A 16,166-nucleotide genomic window follows, 5' to 3' on the forward strand; every position below is an offset into this window, starting at 1 on the left:
ATTTGCGTATACCACTTTTTATGATTTCCAGCTGTATGATGAGAATTACGAAAATACAATATAATTTCAAATATGGCTCTCATGTTGTTAAGCAAGGTGATCATAGCCGTTTTCACAATCCGTGCGGTCCTGATGTGTGTGTCTCCCTCAACGCCCGTGCTGACGTCCTAGCCCCCAGTATGGTGCTGTGGGGAAGTGGGCCCTCGGAAGGTGACGAGGTCATGAGTGTGGAGCCCTCACAATGCCATCAGTGCCCTTATGAAAGAGACCCCACAGAACGCTGCTACCCCTTCCACCACGAGGACACTGAGAGGTCTGTGACCCACCAGAGGCCCTCCCTGACCCTGCTGGCACCCCGACTGGAGCGCTCAGCCCCCAGAACTGAGAACTAAGCATCTGTTGTTCGCAAGCCACCCCACGTGTGTTTTTTTGTGATGTCCGCCCCGGCGGAGTGGGAGAGCTGGCATTGTAATTTCGAGGCCGGGAGCGTTTGTGGGTCTGCTTCTACTATCTCTTTCTTTGCCGCCTTTCTCTTCCTCCATCTTGGTCTCCTCAAACGCCGTGTCAGGAAACTGTACTTGAAAACACAGGGTGAACAGGACGGTTTGAAGCGTAGGGGACAGTTTTGTCCTCCTATTGCCTCTTCTTCTGCCAGGCGTCAGGGAAGCTGGCGGTCACAGGACACCCTAATCCATGTTCAAGGTCTGAGAGCCCCAGGCCCTGGTGCGGTGGAAAGTGTATGGGCTGGACGGCCGCTTCACAGAGGCGCGTCCTTAGAAAGGCCTGACAAGACAAAAGCTTTGTCTTTCCGCCACCCTCCGAACCCTCCCTGTGTTTGTGTTGATGGAGCCCTGGAAGCCAACGGGCAGAGGGCCCGGCAATACGGTCTGCACTTCTGCCACTTCCTCCAGCCTCCCAGTGAAGGGTCTTCCCAGCCACCTCCCCCTGGGTTTCAGGGGCTCAGAGAGATCCTACTAAGCCCTCTGTCCTCTGCCCCCAGGTAGGGGCTCAGATGATGGGGGCTGAGAAGCCAGGCCCACACAGAGCTCCCATGGGACCTTGGGGCACGTGCAGCTCCTGAGGGGTCTGGCCAGGGTCAGGGAACGCGAGGTGGGAGGCAGCAGGGCCAAGGCTGGCCAGAGAGTGGACAAGTTCAGACGGGTGGACTGGAGGGGCAGAAGGAACAGGACGTTCTGGATGGGTGTTGACTGTGGGTGGGGGCAGGAGGCCAGGCCACCAGAGCAAGAAAAATGGGGGAGCCAGGAGGGGTTGTTTTTGTTGTTGTTGTTTTTTCAAGTTTTAGATTTTTTTTTTTTTTTAAATTTTTGATGATTGAAAGAAAAGATTCAGTCTGCATCTCCTGGAGAACTAGCTGTGCCTCCCCTTGTTCTTGGCCTTGACCTACTGCCAGCCAGGATTAAAGACCAGGCTCTCTGGCCTTCGCAGACCGAGCATGGGGGAGCGTTGAATCTCCGGGGAGGAGAGGAGGTCGTGTGACCGGGATTAGGGTGCTCGTTCCGGAAGCTTCCAACGGAAGGGAGCAGGAACTGGCACGGCCACGTTGACAAAGATGCTTGGTGTGCGCTTGGCACCCATTCCCCGGGGGCCCACTCCCCACGCTCTAGCTCACCTGGGCAGGGCACAGAGGCCACCGCAGAATAATAATGCCCCCACCCTTGGGTGATTTCCCCGCCTCGGAAGAAGAGCGGCTGGGACGGTGTCCTGTGGTTAGCAGGCCGCCCACAGTGACCCATTCGGAGACACATAAATGGGTTTTCAGCAACTGGATGGACGGCACCCCCCTGGCCCCGAGGCATGTGTGCTGGTGGGCGGATCTCAGGCACGATGCTGGCTGTCCTGCTGACTGCTCTCCTGGCTTTGGTCTCTGCGCCCAGAACCCAGGCAGTGTGGCTGGGGAGGCTGGACCCCCAGCAGGTAACAGCCGCCCTGTTGGGATGGCACAGGCCTGGAGGCCCGTCTGTCCTGGGGCCCAGGCCCCTCCTGTGGGGCCATGCAGCCTGGGGGCTACCCTCCCAGTGGCAGCCCAGACTGGCACCAGCTATGGGGGGACAGGCTAGCCTGAGGTAGAGGCCCTGGGTTCCCAGGTAGAGGGAGGAAGCCTCCAAGGGCTGGAGGGTCAGGCCCCTCACGTGCTCCTCCCCAACCAGCTGCTGGGGCCCTGGTATGTTCTTGCCGTGGCCTCAGGCGAGAAGGGCTTTGCGCTGGAGAAAGCCACGAAGAACATCGAGGGCGTCGTGGTGACCCTGACCTCAGAAAACCATCTGAGAATGCTGTCCTCCAGGCACCGGTGAGCGGGCTGGGCCCCCGCGTCTGGGTGGGGCTCAGGCCGGGCTGGGGGGTGGCCTCCGCGACGCACGTGGGCTCTCCAGGGACTGCGGCCACCCCTCGTTCCCACGTCTGCCTGCAGGAGACGGAGGGCCTGGGGGCCCCAGGCCAGACCCCGATTAGGAAAGGTGGGTTGTGCCGAGCCGGCGCCTGCGACTCACAGTCGCATCAGGGCTTAAAGGAGGGTGCGGGCCTCTCTGTCCGGCTGTCATTCCGTTTCACCCGTTGGCCCTCGGACAGGAAATACGTGTGCACGGCTCCAAAGTCAGGGTCCCCAGGGCGTACCGTGGGGGTGCTCCCCGCTGCCCGGCCGGCCCGTCTCTTCCCGGTGGGTAGCCTGTGTCTGTGAGGCGTGGGCAGGCGCGCGCCCGCACACGTGTGTCATTTGCCCACACGTGCTGGGGGTTGTTCCCTACCAGCGCACAGAGGCTTTGCTCTCTTTTAAAGCGTTTCAGGTTTTGTTCTCTTTGGTCTTCATGAAATGTCTAAAGCTGCAGTAAGATGAACACAGCGCCGAGACCGCTGCCTTCACCCCTCTACGCGCGCGGCTCGGGGGCGCGGAGCACACGCACGCTGTTGGGCCGCCGTCCCCTCCCTCCCTCGCCACCTCCGTCCCCACTGAACACAGTCCCCGCCCCTGCCGGGTGTCTGCGGTGGACTCCTCCGGGGCCTCCTGGGAGTCGATCCTTCGGGATCGGTCCCTCTGTGCCAGGCAGACCTCGCTGGGGACCGCGTCCTCCTTGTCCATCCGCGCTGTGGCCCTTTTTCAGGCTGAGTCACGTTCCGTCGTGTGGACAGGCTTCGTGGTTGCTTCCACCGTTTGGTTCTGTCAACGGTGCTGCCGCGAGCATGGGTGTTCGAGTCTCCCTTTGAGCCTTTCCCTGGGTTCTTCTGGGTGTGCGCCCTGCAGGGGCCTCGCTGGCCGGACGGTGACCGTCCCCCACACGGACCGGGGGCTCCACTCCTCATTTTTGCGGGGTGGCCCCCCACAGGCCGTCTGCCGCTGGACAGACCACGCTCTCCGACCGTCTGTACTTGGAAACGCCCTCTAGGGAGGGGGCCTGGGGGCCTTTGTCTCTGAGGGGTCCCCTGAAGGGTCAGTCCCTGGGAGCTGCCAGGCTCCGGGTCACACATGTTCCCCAGCTCTTGGTCCTCCGTCATTCTCCGTCGTCGGATGGGCCCCAGATGACCCCGGCAGCTCTTACGCGCCCCGGTGACGACGGCAGAGCCCGGGAACCCTCCACGCTGCCGGCCTGGCGTGTCCGGTGTGGTTTCCTCTGAGCTGTGTTTTTCCCGGTTCATAGGAATGATGTATTGTGACGTTGGATGCTTGTCTGCGAATGAAACCGTTGCAAATATATTTTCCAGTCTGTTTCCAGTCTGTCATTTTTCTTATAATGTTGAGGAGCGTTTTTTCTTTTTTTACCTCCAGGAAGGGTTTCTTTCCGATTTTGCGGGGACACGGGCCAGCTTTCTCCAGCAGCACAGTCATCTAGGAAACGGCTCCAAGCCCCTGGCGCTTCGGGCCCCTTTGCCGCATTTGGGGTTTGACCCTGGGAAACAAGGAGGATCACTTTGCTTTTCTCCAGACGACTGCCCGGTTTCTAGCGTCATTTACTGAGCTGCCCCCGTCCCCCCGACTCAGGCTGACTTTGTCACGTGTCAAACTCCCACGCTCCCATTTTGCTTTATTTTTGGACTTAAAAAAAAAGATTCGTGTGTTTATTCTAGAGAGAGTGAGCGAGCACGAGCCGGGCGTGGGGGCAAAGCTTCCCCCACGTGGGGGCAGCGCCACCTCACAAACGGAGCCGAAGCCAAGAGCCGGACGCTGGACGGTCGGCGCCCCCCCGCACCCCTGCTTTCGGACTTGCCGCTCGTCCCTTTGCTCGGTCTGTTGACGGTGCAGACCCCGTGTGTGCCCCGCCGCAGCCCCGCGCTCCGCTGCGTCCTCTCCCGCACGGCTCTTGCCGGCTCTTCCTCCTTCCAGAAGGTCCCAGCCGCGAGCTCATCCTAGGCAGACCCCGCGGCGTCCCTGCCGGCTTTGTTCAGTTCACGGACTGACGGCTCAGGGCGCGTCGGCCCCTCTGGACGCCGACTGTCTTCACCCGAAACTGCAGCCGACGCTGTGCTGGTCTGAGGCTCCCACGCGCGGCCCCAGCACGGGGCTCCTGGGAGGTGGAAGGAAGCCGGTTTGCCCTTCGCTCTCACACCAGCTCCTTCCCAGGCCGGGTGGGAGCCGCCGGAGAACAAGGTGTCCAGGCAGCGGGGGCCGCGGCCGCCGGGACCCCCTGTGTGGCACGCTGGCGACTGGCCAGATCCAGGGGGTGGAGTCCTCGACCCTCCTGGTCCTGAGTCCCGACCCGCAGTCGAGGACGGACGGTGTCTCTTCCAGGCTGGAGAGCTGTGACGTGAACGTGGCAGAGCTGCTGAGACAGAAGCCCGGATGGGCGTTTGAGAACCCCTGTAAGGCGACGGCCTCTGCTGTCTCATAGGGGGCACGGGGCGGGGGAGAGGGGGCGCGTGGCTCCTGGGCCCTCCCCGGTGGGTTCCACTGCCTGCGGCCTAGGCTGGGGGTCCCCTGCCGCCTGCCCAGTGCCATGGGGAGGGGACCGGTCCGGTCCGTCCCCAAGACTTCCACCAGGAAGCGAAAGGACTCATTTTGTCAGAGGTTTTACCCCAATCTTGAGGACAGAGGGCTATACCTGGCACGCCCCCACGGGGACCCCGGGCCTCCCTCTGTGGTGGTGCCCCCGAGGGGACAGGATCCACATGAGCTGGGACGGGTACTCGCCAGCTACCCGTCCCGGAAACCCTCTGTGTGCTGGCTGCGGGACCAGGAGACAATGCTGGGAGGTCTCGGCTTTCCGCGCGGCCTCTTGTGCGGTCTGATGCTCCCTGGGGGGCACGTGTTTTCCAGCCCTGGGCGTGTTGGACTACCGGGTGCTAGGCACCAACTTCAGGGACTACGCCATTGTGTTCACGCAGCTGGAGTTCAAGGACGAGGCCTTCAGCACCGTGGAGCTGTACAGTAAGTGCTGGAGACCAGGGGCCCGGGCTACCATGCCCACAGCTACGCTGTGTCCCCAGAGTCCCAGAGGCTCATCCCAGCACCCCCTCCCCCTCAGGAAGGATGGCTGGGGCACGGGGCTCATGTGGTGAGGGCCCCTGACCTGCCCCGCAGGCCGGACGGACCTGGCCAGCCCGGAGGCCATGCACCGCTTTGCCAGATGGAGCAAGGGTCTGGGCTTCCTGTCCCAGCAGCGGGCTGTGTTGCAGCAGGACCGTGAGTGTCGCCTGCAGCCCACAGGCCCCTGTCTGGTCTCGGGGTCCTCAGGGAGTTAGGCAGGACTGGGGTGGGGAGCTTTTCATGGGGTCACCTGTTCCTGCCCAAGCCAGGCCCATACAGGGGCAGCCCCGTCTCGGGCGAGGTTGTGGGCAGAGCAGGGCGGCCCCAGTGTGTCCTGGGAGCCCGCCCTCCCAGGTCTTCCTGTCCCTGCAGTCACCTGTGCGCACAAGGCTTTCCGGGTAAGCCGCCTCTCCGAGCATCACCCCAGACCTACAGCCCAGAGCCTCGCCGCTGTGAGGGGCCGGGGACTGGGATGGGGGCAGACACCCCTCACAGTGAGTCTGGGGTCCCCCAGGGGTCTTCTTGGTTTCCAGTGACTGCGGCAACCTGCAGGGGGGACCGTGCCTGCTGAGTCGTGTGAGACCGGCCGGGCACTGGCCTCCAGGGAGCTCGGCATGCGGCGCCGTGCCCCCAGGACTCGGGCTGCAGCTCCAAATAAAGCGATTCCACAGGCGCCTACAGATGCCTCTCACCTGTGTGCTGAGGGCAGACAGAAGCACCAGACGGGGCACTGCCCTGCTGGGGCTCCCGTCGGTGCAGGGGCAGAGGCTGGGTGCGGTGGGCTCGCCAAGGGCTGGACCATGCAGCACAGAGCCAGCTCTGGAGGAGGGACGCATGGACCCGGGTCTTGGCTCCAGAGTGGGGGCCTGGGCTGGGGGCAGCGGCTCCTCAAGCAGAGGTCACCAGGATCCCCAGCTGGTGGGAGGACCGTCCGAGTTAGAGCAGACCCTGGGGGTGGGCGTGGGGGCCACCAGGCTGCACGGCTGGGGTGCCACGACGTCCAGGGCACAAGAGCGAGGCTTTCCCCATCTGGGGCTCCGGGGCCAGGGCAGGGCCAGGATTCCAGAGGCTGTCGGTCCTCCCATGGTCTGGTGGGGCCGTGCCTGACATCGTGGCCAGAGCATGGGCCACCGGCGGAAGCGAGGCTGGGGGCTGGCTGTTGCTCTCGGAGAGGGGCAGGGCCCGCGGGGTCGGGGCTGGGCAGGTGCACACACGTCCAGCAGCCCTGTCCAGCAGCAAATGCCTAGACAGAGAGCCCTGGGGTCCTGCTGGCGCCTTCTGAGCCCCGTCCTCACGGGGGTCCTGTTTCTCACATGCAAGTAACCCTCGGCAGTGACTCACAGGGATGCCTCCGGGCTGATCACCTCTCTTCTGGGGAGGCTGGGATGCGAGGCCCAGGGCCTCCCGTGGGAACACGAAGGCCTCCGAATTCAGGCTGACCTGCCAGGCCGAGCACCCGGGCAGTCCGTCTGGGTCCCAGAGCCCTTCTCCCTCCCACTGGCCCACCGGAGGCTCAAGACTCCTGGTTGGCTGGACGCCCGCGGCAGGGTCCGGTGGGCGGGGAGATTTAAGCCCAGTGCCGTGGTGGGTGAGGAAGAGGGTGAAGATGGGACCCAGGAGGCTGACGTGTGTGCTGGTCTTGGCGCTTGTGCTGGCTCTGGGGTCCCGGCCGCAGGAGCAGCGACCCAGGGAGTCCCAGAACCTCAACTGGAGCAGGGTGAGCCGCATGCGCCTGCCGTGCCCAAGCCAGACCGCCGGGCCGATGGGGCCAGGGATGCGGCGTGTGGCGGCTCGATCACTCCCTGAAACCCGGCAGTGCCCCGAGGCTGGCGAGAGTTCCAGGCCCCGGCCTTTCTGGAGAAGCTCACGACCCTGCAGGAGGGGGTAGGGAAGGGGCCAGGCAGGGGAAGCCTCAGGGCACCGGAGATGCCAGAGGGCAGAGGCAGAACGAGCAGAGCATGTTCCGGAATAACGAGATGGTGGGTGGGTGGGAGGTTCTGGTGGGGGTGGACAGGGACGCCGGCTGCCCGGGAACGTGGGTTTGTGGCAGGAAGTCCGGCGGATGGGACCGAGGGCCAAGCTGGAAGGAAGGGGAGGCCTTGCACAGGAGGTGAGTTCCAGCATACGGCACCCATGGCCCAGCCCTTGGGGCTCCGGCCAGCCTGGCACCTGCCCACCAGGGCCCAGGGTGGGCAGCCGGGGTCTGGCACACAGGCTGTGCCGGCCTGGAGGTGTGGGACCCGGGCTGGGCCTCGGGCCAGTGTCAGGGTCTGCTGGGTTCCCGGGGGCCCGGCTGGGAGCCTGGCACAGGCAGCTTCCCCAGCACGCGCTCCACAGTTTTCAGGGTTCTGGTACATTCTGGCTATCGCCTCTGAGGGCCACGGATTCTTGCCGGGCAGAGACAGGAGGAAGCTGGGGGCGTCCATGGTGAAGGTGCACGCCACAGGCCAGCTGGAGGTGGTCCTGGCCTTCGGCCGGTGAGCGGACCGAGGCAGGGGCCCGGCACACTTCCCGGAGCCCTGGCCACAAACAGCCCAGGGCATCTCCGGGTCCATGGGGGAAAGGGAGCTGGTGAGGGGGTGGCGAGCCAGACCCACGACCATCTGGAAATCTAACAGACTGTCTCTGTGGTCCCAAACCCCCTCCTGCCCTTCAAATTCAAGGACTGCTTTTGGGAGATGCCACCAGGTGTGCGGGGACGTTCTGCAGACCGTGGGTGTTTGGGGTGCTCCCCTTAAGCTGTGGGACTGGCCCTGGTCCCGACTGGAAAATCCCAGAAACGCAGAGCCAACAAAGCGCTCCCGCCTTGCCCCCCTAGGTCACAGGGGTGCCGGTCACACACGTTAATTCTGCGGAAAGACAGGAAAAAGGCGATGTTCAGGAACACTTGTGCGTAAGGTGGCCCGGGGCCCAGAGAGAAAGACCTGGGGGAGGGGGTGTGTCCCCGGCCTCAGTGCCGCAGAGCCGGAGACGCTCTGTCCCAGGGCTGGGTGGGTGAGAAGGACCGCGGCCCACGGCGGGTCGGGCAAGCCGCGGTCCCAGAGTCCACAAGCGTGCAAGAGCCTGCAGCCTGGGCCTGGACGGTGGTTGGATGTGGGGGGCCCTCCTGGCCCTTTCCAGACGCCCCTGCTGGGCAGGGTGACCCCGTGGCCCCGCACTTGTCTCCCGGTCCAGTGAAGGGGGTGGAGGGCTTCCGCGTGCTGGCCACCGACTACAGCTACGGCGTGGTCTACGTGCGCCTGGGCCGGGCCGGCCGGACCTCCAGGACCCTGCTGTTCTTCAGTGAGTCTGGCGGGCGCCCCCGGGGAGGGGGCGTGCGGGGCAGGTGAGGTGGGGCTGGGGGGGCGACAAGCCCAGAGGGGAAGGTGTGACCAGAGGAGGCCCCGCTTCAGCGTGGGCTCCACCACAGTGCGCCACGACCCCGGTGCCCACGATGGACGCGGATTCTCACGGCTCAGCGGGCCAGCCTGGCGGGTTCTGGGGGGGCGCCCCTTCCTGGTTTGCCGATGGCCGCCTTCTCCCCGTGTCACGTGTTGGGGGGGCTCTGGTGTCGTCCTCTCCCTACACGGGTGCTGATCCCAGCGTGAGCACCCCCAACCCCGGCACCTCCCCTCCTCGCTCTGGGGCTTTGGTGTCTGAATGTGGGACACGGACACGCAGTCCACGTTGCCGTCACGGCCCTCGCACGGCGGGCTGGCAGGAGGCGGGAAGTAGGAGCACAGGCTTGGGCCACACAACAAGCCAGTGGCCAGGTGGGCAGGCCAAGCGCGGGGCCGGATGGGGGCATCACGTGAACAGGGCTCCGGTGTGGCCGTCGCAGGGCTGGGTGGGGGATGCCAGGGTAGAGGGTGGGAGGCCAGCGGGGGTGCTGACCGTCCGTGTGGAGGCAGTCCCCCTCCTCCCTGGGCTGAGGGCAGGATCCGGGGAGCAGGGCTGGGGCTGAAGGGACCGGGGACAAGGAGCTTCTGTCCAGGGAGGGGGTGGGGAAAGGAGGCACAAACCCACTGTGGACACCGAGGCCCATGGGACGTCCATCAGAGAGGGTGGGGGGGTCCTGTGGAGTCTCTATGGGGGGGTGCGGCCAGAGGCAGGGGTGTAGCTGGAGGGGCTGTGTGAGCAGAGAGGTCTCCCCACGTGGTTCTTTGTGGTTCCCGCTTCCAGGCCGTGCTGGGGACACCTGCCTGCGTTGGAGCACGGAGGGAACAGAGGACACTCCTGGCCCCCTGGCCCCCCGCCGACTCCCTCAGCAGCACCTGTCCTGCCCACTTGGGGGGCACTGCGGTGGCCCTGGGCTGGGGTGTCGCTCCAGACAGCCGGACCTGGGGACACTGACCTGCTGATTCTGCTTTTAACCACAGGCAGACAGAACACGTCCAGCTTCCCGAGCATGAGAAAATTTGTAGACATATGTGAGATTTTGGAGGTCACCAACGGTGTGACTGTCCTCCCGAAAGACGGTAACAGACGCCACAGGTCCTTCTGTCTGGGTCAGCCCCACGCCAGGCCCCTATCTGTCCCATAAAGCTGACTTGCAGGGCATGGACGGAGGGAGGGGGACAGGGCCGTCTTTCCCAAGATCTGCAGCGGGAAGGTGCGCCCTGGGTAGGCCCCCCGACCCCGCACCCCCCCACCCCCACCCCCCCACTGTCACCGGTCCCTCAGCAGCACCAGGACTGCCCCGCCCACAGGCCTGAGCAGGTGGCACCGGGCCTGCCGTCTGGTTGCGTGCTGGAGGACCCGGGATGCCTGGCCTGGCCACCTGCAGTGCCCCAGGCCAGCACAGGGGGACGCTGGGAAGGCCAAAGAACACTGTGGGCCAACGGGCTCCCGCAGACCTGCGCCCACTCAGGCCTCCTCTCCGTCCCGCAGACGCCTGTGCCCACCATCCCGCCCTGAGAGCCGGCCGTCCCCTCGCTGCTTCCCTTGGGGCTCCGCCTGCGGGCCCCCCAGACGCCGGGAGCGCGGGCCAAGACGTGCTGAGACGCGTTTGATGACCTCGGGCCACTGATGGGGTGATGGCTGGGGCCGTGGCTGTAGCCCAGGAGGGATCCTTTAGGATCATGGAGGGATGGGGGTAGGAGGCAGGTGCTGACCGGGTAGGGAGAGGCCCAGCCAGGCCTGCTCTGCTCATGGCCTCCCGACTAGCCGGCAGAACGAAGCTGTCCCCTTACCTGCTGGGAAATAGACCGGGGCTGGTCCGGCGCCATCCCTGCCGTGTTCCTTCTGTGCAGCGCGTCTGCCGCCGTCCTGGGGCCCCTGACGGCCACACTTTCTCCGGAAGTTCACTTATCCACACGCCACTTCTTTCTTTCTTTCTTTCTTTCTTTTTTAAGATTTTATTTATTTATTTGACAGACAGCGATCACAAGCAGGCAGAGAGGCAGAGAGAGAGGAGGAAGCAGGCTCCCCACCAAGCAGAGAGCCCGATGTGGGGCTCGATCCCAGGACCCTGAGATCATGACCTGAGCCGAAAGCAGAGGCTTAACCCACTGAGCCCCCAGGCGCCCCTCCACACAACATTTCTAAGCACCTGGAACTCATCAGGCACGTGCTGGCGGCCGGGGAGGCCTATAGGCAAATGTAGCTTCGGGGACCTGGTGAGGCCTCCGAGACAGGCTCATGGCAGGGCTGCCGGCGCACACACCAGCGCGACTCGGAGAAACGTGTCCACAGACCAGTGAGAAACGGCAGCCGGTCTGACTTGTGCTGGGGGGGCAGGACGGTCAGGGATGCCTCCTCAGAGGAAGGGACTTTTGCAAGAGGGGTGAAGGACAGAGGTAGTTCAGTGAGTTGGGTGGGCATCTGTGGAAGAGAAAACCACGTTTGAAGAACCCCAGGGTAGTGGGAGCAGAGGGAAGGGCAGGGGGGGCGGGACATGCAGGCCGCGGAGGGGGGTGACATGCAGGCTGCGGGGGGGCGGGACGTGCAGGCCGCGGAGGGGGGGGACATGCAGGCCGCAGAGGGGGTTTCCGTCACAGGAGAGGAAACACGGGGCAGGCCTGGGGGCTGCACAGATGCCCTGTGGGGGGCTGGAATTCAGAGGACAGAGATGCGGGGGCTGGACACGTGGGGTCACCAGTACGTCGTGGGTGATGGCGTCGACGGGCGCGGTGAGGGTCACCCAAGGAGAGCGCGGCAGGATGGCTCCGTCAGCCAAGGCCACGGAGAGACCCCCCACAGGATCTCGGGGCTGGGAGCCGCACAGATGCACTTATTTCCCGTCTGGGGTCAGCGTGGGGCCAGCTGGTGCAGGCCGGCGCGGCTGGGCGGTGTGGGGTCTCGGCAGCTCGCTCCGGTGTCTGGGCCTTGGCGGGACGGGGCTGGTTCGGCTCGGCTCTGCTGCCTTCGCACCCCTCCCACCGGGAGTGGCCACGTCCTGCTCGTGTGACCGGCACGCCGAGGGAGCCACAGCAGGCGGGGGAAGAAGGGCTCCGCACGGGTCTGGCATTTCTGCTTCAGCGGCTGAGTGAAGCCTGTCGCGGCCCCAGACCCTAAGTCCAGCCGGGGCTGCGAGGCACACGTTCCAGGCCGCGGGCACAGGCACGGGAAGACGCGGCCCGCTCAGGCCCCAACCCTGCCTGCAGCAGCGCCGCACGCGGCCCCTGGGAGTTGGGCCAGGTGTCCTCACCCCGTCCTCCAGCCCAGAGCCCCATCCCCTCTAGTGGGGGGCAGTAGGATCGAATCCTGGGTCGGGTGACCGGCAGAGGCCGCCCCAGACCACACAGCGGGAGGCCAGAGTGGCTCGCCGCCGCAGCCTCCGTGGGGGAAGAGACAGCGCGGCCGCGGGGACATGGGCGGTAGAGGCGCCCCGGAACGGCCACACTGGCGGCCGCGCAGGGCTCTGCTGGGGCAACACGCGGGCTCGTTCCTCCAGGACGCGAGTGGCCCCCGCTCCACTGTCCTCCGGCTCGGCTCTCTGACCGTCCCTCACTCTCCACTGCTTGGCTGCCCGCTGCTGGGGAGGGCGCTGGGGGCAGGCCCGTCCGCACAGAGCACGCCCGCGACCCCGCAGAGCTCGGCGCCTTCTGGTCAACCCTGACGTCAACGCAGCTCTCGGGGGCACTGCGGGTCCTGTGCAGGCCCCGTCATCCTCCTCCGCGGCCTCTTGCTACTTATTTCCTTTCTAGAACACGGAGTTTACCAGCCCCCAGAGGGACAGGGTCTCCACACCCCAGATGCCTTTAGGAACGGACTCCCAGAGTCTTGACAAAGACAGGACTCGAGCTAGATGCTTGTAGGAACAGACCTGACCTACCTCACGGTCCGTGTACCAGACCCCAGCCTGCAGGGGGGGCCTCCTGGCTGGCTGTGCCGTGGGACCCACGGGCCTCCAGGGCACCTGCTCACCCTCCGAGAGCCAGAATCCCGACTCAGCTCGCCGAGGAGCCCCTGCCTCCTGGTCCCCCAGAGGCCAGGGCTGCAGTCCCCGCTCAGGCCCGACTGGGGCGGGCTCCGTCTCCAGGACCGTTCGCGGGTGTTGGCGGGAAGCAGTTCAGAATGGGGGCGGCAGGACTTGCCTGTCGGTCGTCCTGGACCCTCGGTAGGTTCTCTGGACTGGGGTCTCCCAGGGCGGCTCAGCCGTATGGACTTGCCTCTCCAAAGCCCTGGATCAAAGAGAGACACCAGGACAGACGGAGAACAGAGACCAGAGACACCAGAGAAGGAACCCGTGAGCGGGAACCAGGAGAAGTCCCAGACTTCCCTCCATCGGCTGGGAAATGACAGCCCATCGTTTCGCCCCATTCTCTTCCTGAGAGCGCAGTCACACCGGCCGTCCAGCCTGGGGGCAGGGAGTCCACAGGGACGTGTGCGCAGGACTCGGGGATGCCCGGGAACCACTGTGGGGACGGCCCAGCCCATGGGCGCATGCGAGGCCCTGGGACCAGGGCCTACAGCTCATGGAGCCCCTGGAAGTCTGTGTCGCCAGGGGACAAGGTCAGAAAGTAAATAGCAGCCTTCCCACGGGGGCCGGGACACGGGCAGCAGGGGAGTGGCTTCGCCCGGACCCCAGAGCAGGCCCGGGCCCCTCGGAGCTCTGTTGCGTGGCCCACCCAGCTCCCCCTCCCCCTCGCATTGCCTAGTGTGTGCACCAGCCTCCTGTGACAGCAGGGACGGAGCGTCTGTAGAGTCCTTCCCCGGATGGCGTCCCGAGAAGTAGAAGCCAGAAGATCCCGTGGGGCAGAGGGAGAGCCTGGGGAGGCCCTGGGAGGCACATGTCTGTTCAGGGTCACGGTCCCGGGTAGAAGCAGGAACCTGGACTGAACCCAATTCTGTCCTCAAAGCGAGGACATCAGGACTCACGGGGGACGTGGGTGGGCTGTGTGGGTGCCACTGTGTGGACGGGGCATGGGGTGGAGGGTGAGCCCCGAGCAGCTGGGGGAGGGGCCCTCGGGGGCTCTGCTGGGAGGGGGAAGCCGGGGAAGGGGTCCCAGGAGTGGTGACCTCACTTCCCTGACCACAGAGCCCAACAGAATTGGAACCCGCGTCACCAGGCACCCACATTCCAGGGACGCCCCCCTGCGCAGCTCATTGCCCTGGACATCGTCCAACCAACAACATGTTCGCACGTTGCATCCCCAACGCGGGACACTGGAGGCAGGGGACTGGGCGCCCGGCAAACACTTCCCCTCGCTCGGGAGGTCGTTTCAGGGCTGCCCGACGCCTCTGGCCATTCGGCCGAAAGCAGAGAAAGCTGACCCCGGGAGGCCAGAGCCCGTCACACAGCCCCACACGCTCTCATGGACGGGCGCAGCCCCGGGTCCCCTATCCCCCTGCGTTCGTGTGTGTGTGTGGCCCCTCGCCACGCCTCAGCTGCTTTCTCTCTCACTTCCTTCACCTGTTCTGGACGTATCTGGGAGGGGAATCACCCAGCAGCTGCCCTGGTGTCTGCCCACCTCTTTCCAAAGGGGACTGGGTTTTGTCCTGGGTGTCTTGGACGTAGAACTTCGCTTCTGCCACACCGAAACCCCGGATGGATTCCAGAGGAGACGGGATCATGGAGGCCCCCTGAGTGGATAGGGGCCCAATGTCGGGGCCGAGACCCCTGTTCCAGGGGGGACACTCCGGCCTGACCCCAAACACCACACGTCTGCTTCCTCCCGGGGCCCGCGCACACCAGGGCAAGGCAGAGAGCTGGAAGACACACCTCACGCGGCCAATGCATCGCTCACCACCCAAGGCCAGAGAAAGCTTTCCCCAGCCTCCGTCCCAACCAGGCTCCAAGTCACAAGGTCCCAAACAACACAGACCGAAAGCATGCAAGCCGGGGGTGGGGGGTGGCGGCGGATAGGCACGGGGGAGCATGCGTCAGTGATGCGGGAGCTCCCGGGGAAGGCTTCTGGCCCAGGAAACCCTCTGGAGGCAGCGCGGGTCCCCCTCAGACCGGCAGGTGTCTGGCCTGGGGACCAGCAGCCCCGGGGAGAACGGGAGGACACGGAGGTCCAGGGCAGGTCCCCGGAGAGAAGGGGGACGGGCACCCCTGTCTGGGACAACGGTGGGCAGCGCCCTTCCCAGGCCGCAGGGGCACCCAGCACCCAGCAGTGCTCGACCTGGGACTCAGCCCGGAAACTCCGGCGCGGTGGCTCACGCCAGAAGGGAGAGAGCACGGAGAGACAGTGGGGACAGCTGGGAATGGAACCGCGCTCATGCCCAAGGACGTGGACGCCATCCTCGGTCCCCGTCCTCAGGAGAGCGTGTCCTGGAGCTCCTGTCCCAGCGTCGTCCGGGGCACGGGATGCGGGAAGCCCCTCCTGAGACGCCCTCCTGCCCCCCTGCTCCTGGGAACATTCAGACTGGTTGGAGGAGGAGGCGGACAGGATCCAGGATGACAGAGGGCCCAGGAGAAGGAAGGGCAGGACGGGACAGATGCACGTGCCCCGAGCCACCGTCCAGGGTCTGGGCTGGGACGCCCTCGGACCTCCCTCCAAGCAGGACTCCTGATGGATGCGCCGCACTTCTGTGCTTTCACGGCCTCCCTCCCAGATTCCTTCGTCCCTCCGTCCTTCCCTCCCGCCCTCTAGACCTTCCTCTTCTTTCCCTCCCTCCTTCCCTCCCTCTCCCCCAGCCTGACTCCCTCCCCCCCTCCCTCGTCCAGCAGAGGCTCTGGGCCCCCAGCTGGGAACTGAGCACTGCGGCTTCATCCGGGAGCACCCCCCAACCACGTGGTCCCTGTCCCCGTGGCACTCACGGTCACTGTGGGAGCCGACGGGGGACAGTCCTCAGGCTGAGCAGCGGGATGGGCACCAGGAGTCCGCTCCGGAACACGGGGCCGGCTGCACCAAGAGTGGACAGAACGATGCTTCGCCCTGCCTCGGGACACATCGAGTCCTGAAAAGGGAGGCAAAGTCAGGATAGCCTCGACCTGACGCCCTGGGAGTCCTCCTGGCCCCCCGGCCCTGATTCCTCGATGCAGCAAAGAGTGCCTCAGGCAGTGTGGACTGGGGGTTTGGGACACAACTGTTCGGCCCCAGGGACAGCATCACAGCCAACATCCCCAGGGCCTCTGAGTTTCCCAAGGGCCTCGGAGGTCCTCTGAGCCTTACGTCGTCCTCCTTGGGAAGCTCTGTCCTGTCATCTTCCCTGTCTCCTGCCTCTTCTGGGATCCTTCAGGGGCCTCCCCCGCACGGCCGCCCTCGCCAAGACTCCCCTTGCCCCGTGGTGGGACGCCTTCCTCCTGCGCTGGGCCCCCCACAAG

At 65.3% G+C, this 16,166-nt stretch overlaps 2 protein-coding genes across 2 annotated transcripts; both read left to right on the plus strand.

Moving 5' to 3' along the window:
* Positions 1-1,845: 1,845 nt before the first annotated feature.
* On the plus strand, positions 1,846-6,131 carry LCN6 (lipocalin 6). Its single transcript, XM_044264363.1, has 7 exons — positions 1,846-1,935; positions 2,169-2,308; positions 4,739-4,809; positions 5,264-5,374; positions 5,528-5,629; positions 5,846-5,925; positions 6,078-6,131. Exons 1-7 carry the CDS (start codon positions 1,846-1,848, stop codon positions 6,129-6,131), a joined length of 648 nt encoding a protein of 215 aa, XP_044120298.1.
* Positions 6,132-7,079: 948 nt separating this feature from the next.
* Positions 7,080-10,369, plus strand: LCN10 (lipocalin 10). The gene is made up of 6 exons (XM_044264364.1): positions 7,080-7,190; positions 7,811-7,950; positions 8,292-8,362; positions 8,648-8,755; positions 9,832-9,946; positions 10,162-10,369. The coding sequence occupies exons 1-6, from the start codon at positions 7,080-7,082 to the stop codon at positions 10,367-10,369; spliced, it is 753 nt and encodes a 250-aa protein (XP_044120299.1).
* The last annotated feature ends 5,797 nt before the right edge of the window (positions 10,370-16,166 follow it).

The sequence above is a fragment of the Neovison vison genome, chromosome 9, assembly GCF_020171115.1.
Source record: "Neovison vison isolate M4711 chromosome 9, ASM_NN_V1, whole genome shotgun sequence".
Classification (NCBI taxonomy): domain Eukaryota; kingdom Metazoa; phylum Chordata; class Mammalia; order Carnivora; family Mustelidae; genus Neogale; species Neogale vison.